This window comes from Chrysochloris asiatica, unplaced genomic scaffold (assembly GCF_000296735.1).
Source record: "Chrysochloris asiatica unplaced genomic scaffold, ChrAsi1.0 scaffold00472, whole genome shotgun sequence".
Taxonomy (NCBI): Eukaryota; Metazoa; Chordata; class Mammalia; order Afrosoricida; family Chrysochloridae; genus Chrysochloris; species Chrysochloris asiatica.
The window spans coordinates 823,848-831,694 of NW_006408990.1; the positions used below are offsets into that span (position 1 = coordinate 823,848).

The 7,847-nt window shown below is 61.0% G+C and overlaps 1 protein-coding gene across 1 annotated transcript in view; it reads left to right on the forward strand.

Moving 5' to 3' along the window:
• The first annotated feature begins 513 nt into the window (after nucleotides 1-513).
• The window catches only part of WFS1 (Wolfram syndrome 1 (wolframin)), an 18,672-nt gene continuing 11,338 nt past the window's right edge, over nucleotides 514-7,847 (forward strand). Inside the window, exons 1-9 of the mRNA XM_006877314.1 lie at nucleotides 514-972; nucleotides 1,042-1,177; nucleotides 1,728-1,850; nucleotides 3,821-3,997; nucleotides 5,268-5,350; nucleotides 5,892-6,036; nucleotides 6,407-6,577; nucleotides 6,663-6,743; nucleotides 7,443-7,597. Coding sequence (XP_006877376.1) covers nucleotides 514-972; nucleotides 1,042-1,177; nucleotides 1,728-1,850; nucleotides 3,821-3,997; nucleotides 5,268-5,350; nucleotides 5,892-6,036; nucleotides 6,407-6,577; nucleotides 6,663-6,743; nucleotides 7,443-7,597 — 1,530 coding nt within the window. The remainder of the gene's footprint in view (nucleotides 973-1,041; nucleotides 1,178-1,727; nucleotides 1,851-3,820; nucleotides 3,998-5,267; nucleotides 5,351-5,891; nucleotides 6,037-6,406; nucleotides 6,578-6,662; nucleotides 6,744-7,442; nucleotides 7,598-7,847) is intronic.

Genomic DNA, 7,847 nt, shown 5'->3' on the forward strand with positions numbered 1-7,847 from the left:
GCCTGGAGAAGGGCATTATGCTCGAGACAATGGAGACTCAGTGAAAGAGGAAGACGCTCAACGAGGTGGCAACAATTGTGAAGCTGGTACAGGACGGGTGTACACAGGGTTGCTAAGAGTCAGAACGACTCAGCGGCACCTAACAACAGTAGTAGTATTGTCATTTCCTCTTTTCCTCCGACAGTGATTGTTGTTGAGCGATTTTTTTATTCTACTTTTCTATAGTCTCCAATCAGTGTGCTATAGAGGTGAGCAGATCATTCTTTCTGAATTCCCTGAGGTCATGTGGTCAGGGCTGGAAGTCAGCTCTGGAACAATGTGTACTCTACTCAGTCATTAAGCGCTCCACCCTGTTTCTACCCGACGACCCAGGCAGGGAGGCTCGGTCGCCCGTTACAGAGCACGGGCGCGGCCCACTCTGCTCTGAAACGTTCTTAACGGCTGGCCTGGAGCTTACGCATCAGAACGTTCGCAGTGGGCGGGACCTGGAGAGTCCGCACTAGAACGTTCGCAATGGGCGGGGCCTGGAGCGACTACCTAGATCGTTCGCAGTGGGTGGGGGAATGGGCAGGGCCGGGAAGTCTCCGCGGGGAAACGTTTGCTGGGGCGGGGCCTGGGGGCGGGGCCTGGGAGGGGCGGGGCAGTGTCCTCAGAAACGTATGCAGTGGGCGAGGCCTGGGCGGGGCCGGGCCGAGTTCGCTCGGAAACTTTCGGCCCCGCCCCCGGCGCGCTCGCCCTGACTGCGCAGGGGAGACGCACCGTATTGGCGGAGCGCGCAGTGATTGGCGGGCGCGGCAGCCGCTGAGCGTGCATAGCGGGACTGCGTGCCCGGAGCCGCGCCGTGAGTGGAGGACGGCCACTCCGCCCCGTCCCCCCCAGGCCTCGCCTCCGCGGCTCCTCTTCGCTGGGGCCAGATTTCGGGTCTCCTTGGCGTCTCTGCGGCGGTCCGAGGCCCAGGGACTCTTGGGGCAGGTGGGTACGCGTGGAGGGGAAGGGCCTGGAGCATCGGCCTCAGTTTCCCTGTGCGGGACTCTCCACTAGGCTGCTTTCCCGGCACCCCTTGTGCTCCGCGCGGGCAGGGAAACTGAGGCCCGGCGTCTCCATCGGGTCGGACCCAAGCTTCCCGGTCACGGCGCTTCTCCGCGGGGCGGGCGGACCCACGAGGTCAGGGGTTGGGGTAAGCCCGCGCGCGGCGCCCTCTGCCCGGTCCGTAGGGTGTTTGTTGGTTGGGACATTCCCGGGACATTCCAAGGAGCTGACCTCCGCATTCCGCCCCCGCCGACGGCCACCCCTCACCCGCCTGGCTCTGCGCTCCGTCCTGCCACTTCTCCTCTGCCTCATGAGTTTGGAGAGAGGGTCCCACATCCCCAACATTGGGCCTTGGACTGGACCCAGGAAAGGCGGCTCAGGGGCAGGACTCAGGATGGTGTGTGCAGGGTCTTCATCTCAGACCTGGCTGGACAGGCCTTGGGGGCTGGTGCTGGACTCCAGACTACCTGGCCTGCCTAGGGGGGACAGTACCAGACGTGGCCCAGAATGTGACCACGCGAAGAACCACGGCTGGAGGAGACCTGAGCAGCTTCCTTCACAGCTGCCTCGGCCCCCCACCTGTCACATTCTGCCCCCACCCCAGAGCCGCTGGACACCCGGCTAGGTCCAGGCCTCCTCCCCCTGTCCCTCCCGCCTCCCTCAGCCTCTGCTCTCCCTCCCTGCGCTTCCACCCCCAGCGCCGCCGCCTTGCACCTCCTCGGGGCACCTCGCTCGCTCTCCTGGACGCCCCCTGCTGGAGGACTCGCAGCCCCTTAGCGCTTACCAGCTCCTCGGAAGACTCGGGGCTCTGTCCAGTCCTGGTCTGTGTGTCATCATGTCTGCTCAGGCCCAGATGAGTCCCTGGGGCCTGCCTATGTTTTTCTTGGATTGAGGATGCTCCCCAGGGTCTGCGTGAGAACCGATCGGTCCACACATGCTGTGTAGGGTAGACTTTCATGTGGCGGTCCTGGCCCCAGATGGCACTCGCTCGCATTCCCCACCCAACTCCCCATCCTTCCCTTGGATTTGCTACCATGGATGGAGTGGGGCCTTCTTGGATTGGCCCTTAGTGTTCCCAGGCAAAAGCAGGCACCTAGAACCACAGGTGTATACCCTATCTACAGTGGTAGTCATGTGCCTGGCAGATACCCCTGGCTCAGAATCTCATCACTTAGGGGCTGGTGGCAGAGATGGGTTTTAAAATAACTTAAAGTAGTAGGTTAAGGAGTTTTTTTTAATGGTGCAAAACTGCATTCATTAGAGAAAGCCAGGGGGAAACATGAGGTCAGTGAGCCCACCCAGGAACAGCCGCGTTCACATGTGGGGCCATTTCCTTCTGCCCTCCAGTCTGGGTCTTCACACACAGGTCCAGGCTGGGGTGCTGTGTCCTCCAGATGTGCTGAGGAGGGACATGTGATGGACAGCCTCTCAAAGGGACTCTGAGCCCTGGGGCTCCCTCTGGGGTTAGAGGCAGCTGCTCTGAGCCAGCGTTGGAGTCCTTTTGTTCTGGTCCCAGTGGACCTAACGCTTTCTGCTAAGCGGGGTGCTGGCTCCAACACATATGGGATAAAAATACCCCGGTGCTCACAAGGAAAGAATGCGAGGGCTGGGCTTTCTGGGCCTTACAGGATGCCACAGTAGGCGGCTCAGAGGAGCTGCAGTGGGCTGACGTGGAGGGTGGCCTCTTGTTCTGCTGAAGGGACACACCTTGGAGCTGGTCCCCTCCTCCTCGGGGCCAGGCTGCCCAAGGCCTGTGAGCATGTAGGATGCTGATGGTCCATGGGACCCAGCCCTGGAGATGGACTGCCCTGTCTGTTTTGACAGAGCCAAGCTTGGGTCGTGTAGGGCTGGCCCCTGGGGACCCCAAGCCACGCTGCCCCTTAACTGTACCTGAGGGGACCTCGCTTCTAGTCTCAACTGATGTGAGTGTGAGGGTGCTCAGTGGGCCCTGGAAATGGGGTAGCACCTTTCGGTCTGGGGTGTGTCCCTGCTTTCCAGTGAAGACTAGCCTCTCCCACCTCACCTTGTAGCGGTTTCTCGTCCGAAAGGATCACAGACTATGTGGCTTAAAGCCCTGATGTTGAACTTCAATCTGGAGGCTCCAAGGCTGAAATGGGTTCCCTGGGAGGGAACCCCTAGTGGCTGGTTTCCATCACGAGTCATGGGTCTGCACCTCTGGGTCCCTTGCGGCACACTCGGTTTCGAGCGCCTTGCATTGTGATGTTCGGTGACTTGAAGTTCTGGGCCTCGGGCCTGTAGTTCAGGCCTGGGATGGAGGCCTTGGACAGACCTGGTGTAAGTTAGGGCCCCAGTGGTTGTGCGGGCTCCCTCTTTCTCACCTGTCCCCCCACCCCATGTTTGCACACACACGGTTAGTAAGTGTCTTCTGTCCCAGGCCTGGTGACCCTCCCTCACCTGAGGACCCAGGTCACAGGTGTAACGGGCCTCAGATGGCAGGGTCTGCTCGTGACAGCTGTGAGGTCACCTTAGCTACCTCAATGGTCATGTCTGTTGTGGGGAGTTACGGTAATGTGGAATCTGCGGTCAGCCGTTCCCCCCCCCCACTTCCCTGCTCTGCTGTGGGGGACCCTAGTGAGGTGGGATCCGGGCATCAGCAGCCCTCCTCTGCACCTGCTCTATTGTAGGGGACATGGTGAGATGGGATTAGCCCCCCGCCCCCCTCTGCCCCTTCTCTGATTTGGGGGCTGTGGTGAGGTGGGCCACAATTGTTGGCACTCCCTACCCATTTCTGGTGGCCCTGCATCGTGTCTGACAGGTGTTTTTCTTGCAGGCATCATGGATCCCGGCACCCCTCCTCCGCTGAACATCTCCCACCCTCAGCCCCAGGTCCGACCCCGAGCCCGGCTCAATGCTACGGCCTCACTGGAGCAGGAGAGGAGCGAGGAGCCCCAAGCCCACAACACAGGACCCGCAGCATCTGGCCCAGCCCGGCACACCCAGAGCTCAGGTGAGGGTAGGTGACCCCCAGGTAGAGGTTCCTTGGAGGCAGGATCCTGGGTGGTCTCTGCAGGGGGTTCTTGTCGGCTCCGTGAGCGCTGGTCCAAGTCCTTGTATCTGTTGTATTGATTGTCGGGCTGCCCTGACGTCCACCTGGTCCAGTCCAGGGCCACCTGAGGACCCACCCTGTAGAGCTGTGGCCCACATGTACCCACACCAGCTCACAGAGCCCCCCTAGTCCATTTTGGGGCCTCCTGAGTCCTGAAAAACCCAGTTCTCAGGTGTATTTAAGGAGTCTTAGTGACACTGTGGGTTAAGCACTGAACTCCAAATCACAAGGTCGGCAGTTCAAACCCACCAAGTGCTCCTTGGCCGAACGGTGATTTACTGTCTGTAGGTTCCTTATGAATCTGAGTGGACTCAGCTGCGGGTCTAAGGTAGACTTGGCCGCGTGTAGGGCTGACCCAGGACCCTTCCCTTCCACTCTCACCCCGCCGTGGCTCTGTGGCCCCCAGGGTGGAGGCGAGGGTGCAGAACCAGGTGTTAAATCTGGGAATGAGCCCAGCCCGGATGGGTGCCCCTGTGCACACACTGGGACCCTGGGCCAACCCCACTTTTTACCCGCATGGGACCTGGCAACCTGGCCTTGATGAAGGCTGTGGACAGGAGCCACCTGACACTGCTGGCAGAAAGTGCCCGTCTCCCGGCCGTGGAGCCCAGTATGGCTGACCTGGGAGGAACCAGCGGCCAGCACAAGCCTTGGGTCTTCAGGCCCACCTAACAGCACCATGGAGAGCTCCAGGAGTCAGCTGGGTGCAGCGGTGGGCAGGGGGGAGAAGTTGAGGGACAGGGTGTGTGTGCTGGCAGGGAAGGGACCCCCTTGGGGGAAGGAACAAGCCTTGAAGGTCAGGGCCAGGACTTGCATTTCAAGCCTCAAGCATCCCCTCCCCTGGGCCTGAAGTTCCTCTCACAGACACCAAGACCAGAGTGCCTGCTCTTTTCTCCCTGGCTTCCAGGAGCGACCCGTCCCCACCACTCCCACCACGGCGTGGCACAGTCCCCGTAACCTTGGACATCCCTGTCACTGCCTCCCTCATCAGCACCTGCCTCCCTTCTGTCTGTGTGTCTGTTCCCCCTCCCACGGCGTGGTTCAGGTCATGACCTCCCTGCGCCAGCGTGACCTCGTGTGTTCCCCCGTAACGTCTGCAGTTTCCAAACGGGGCCTCATGCCCAAAAGCCGGGCCTTGGGGATGAGGGGTCTCATGTGATGTCTGTTTCAGAGCCTGTGAAGGAAGACATGGCGCTCCCCTTTGAGGAAGTCCTGGAGAAAGCCAAGGCCGGTGACCCCAAGGCACAGACAGAGGTGAGGGGCGGGAGGCCTGGGAGTCATGCTGCACCCCCTCCCTGGATGTGGGTCTCATCTAGTGGGAGGGAGCCGCAGGCCCTATGCGGGGGACAGCACACAGGGCAAGTCCCTGAGTCCTGGTGAAGGTCCCGTGTTCCATGTGTTCGGCACCTGGGGGGGGACACACAGGACAAGATACCCGATTGGCTTGGCACCCCCTCATACCCACGCATGCCTGGTGCCCCAATCCTCACACCTGCGCCCGGCATGCCCCTCATGCCAGCACCTGGCACCCCCTCATACTCACACTTGGCACCACGCCCTCTCCCACCCTGCAGATGCCCCACTGAGCCAGGCACCTCAGTAGATAAAATGGGTCACAGGGACAAGAGAGAGCCAGGGTCTGGCTCTGGCCACGTGACCACCCAGGGAGTGGGCTCTAGCGCAGAGCAGCGTGGCTGGTGCGTGCAGGGCGGCCCAGGCTGCTGGGTGAGACATGACTGGAGCAGACCTGCAGTGACCCATATGGCGGGCCCTCAGCACGGCACACTTCCTGCAGGTGGGGAGACACTACCTGCGGCTGGGCAGCGAGGCGGACGAGGAGCTCAACAACTGCACGGCTGTGGGCTGGCTGGTCCTCGCCGCGAAGCAGGGCCGACGTGAGGCTGTCCGGCTTCTGTGCCGGTGCCTGGCGGACAGGAAAGGTGGGCGTGCCCGGCTGAGACGGTGACCACCGGGAACACCGTGATACCCTCTACACGTGCCCCGTCCCGTGGTCAGTACATCCAAGCCCTGGTCCTCAGCCTTGGGCATCCGTTCTGTTGTGGAGGCTGTGGGTTCAGAGCCGAGCGCAGAGTCCGAGAGCCAGTGAAGTGTGCTGTGGGCTGAGGCCAGCGGTCACCCCCCAGGGCCGACTGTACAGTCTGAGCAGAGCGCTGGGATCAAGAACTGCTCAGATGCTGTGGGGGAGCGGGTGGGAGGGCGTGTGCTCTGAGGGGGCCTCAGGAAAGGGTCCTGGTGGCCCTGTGTGGGCCAGGGCTTGGGTGTCACAGCCAGGCGTCCCCACCACCCCAGGCATCACCTCAGAGAACGAGCAGCAAGTGCAGGAGCTAGCCTCAGAGACCGAGCTGGAGCGGGTGGTACGCAGGCTGGCCCGCACCATGTACTGGAGACTCAACCCCAAAAAGGAGAAGCAGGTGGCCGTGTCGGAGCTCTTGGAGAACGTGAGCCAGGTCGACGGGCATGGTGAGTGGGCTGCGCAAAGCAGAGGGCTGGGGGAAGGGGGTGTGGGGGGACAACCACCCGGGTCTCATCTGCTCTGGCCCTGCAGATGGAAGTGCGCAGCCAGGCCCTGTCCCCAAGTCCCTGCAGAGGCAGAGACGGATGCTGGAGCGCATGGTCAGCAGAGAATGTGAGTATGGACTCGCCTGCCTGCTGGACTCCACCCATCAGCCTGCAACACCCCCCCAGCCCTTCCCCTAAGACATGCTGTGAAGACCCCCATCTTCCCACCCCCCTCAAACCAGTTGAAGCCCCTCCTACTTTCCCATCCCGACAGAGGTACTGTGGTACCCCCCCAAATTCCCACACCCCCCAGACCTGATGTGGGCCCCAAATCTTGCCAACTCTTCAGCCCTGTTGTGGACCCTGCCCACCTTCCCAGCTCCCACAGACCTACTGTGGCACCCCCCCACCACCACCTTTTCAACCCCGTCCATTCCTCCCTGTGCCCAGGTCTGGGTTCCTACAAGGACATCAGACGGGGTTTTGGGTGTGGTCCGTTTAGGATAACTCATCGTGGTCTGGGTTCTGGGTACAGGGGAACCTTAGGAATTAGGAAATCATGATGGGGGATAAGGAGGCTTGGGGTTGTCCACATGAGCAAACCCAGGACCACAGCATACTCAGGGGTCATCATACTAGCTGCAGAGACAGCAGGGCAGGAGAGGGCACGGGGGTAGCAACCTGAGGGCTCTCAGCCACCTCTTCTCCCTGCAACCTGGTCCCCTCTACCTTCCTGGGTACCTACCCCACCATGTACCGAGCACGCTCCCATGTGTCCCTGCTCTCAGGGCCCCGGTAGACCCGTGTTCTTTCTCATGTGCCGCAGCCAAAACCTACATCACACTGGACGACTTTGTGGAGATCACCAAGAAATATGCCAGGGGTATCATCCCCAGTGACATGTGCCTGCCGGGTGAGGACGAGGATGAGGATGAGGAACTAGCCGGGAAGAGCCCCGAGGACCTGCCGCTGCGTCTGAAGGTCAGGACCCTGTCCTATGGGTGCCCTGGAGAGAGCCCACCTTAGTACCTGGTCCTTACAGGGCAGAGTGGAGTAGGAAATACTACAGGACAGTAGGCATAAACTGACCAGGGTGGAGTAGGAAATACTACAGGACAGTAGGCATAGACTGACCAAAGTGGAGTAGGAAATACTACAGGACAGTAGGCATAGACTGACCAGGGTGGAGTAGGAAATGATATAGTACAGTAGGCATAGACTGACCAGTGGA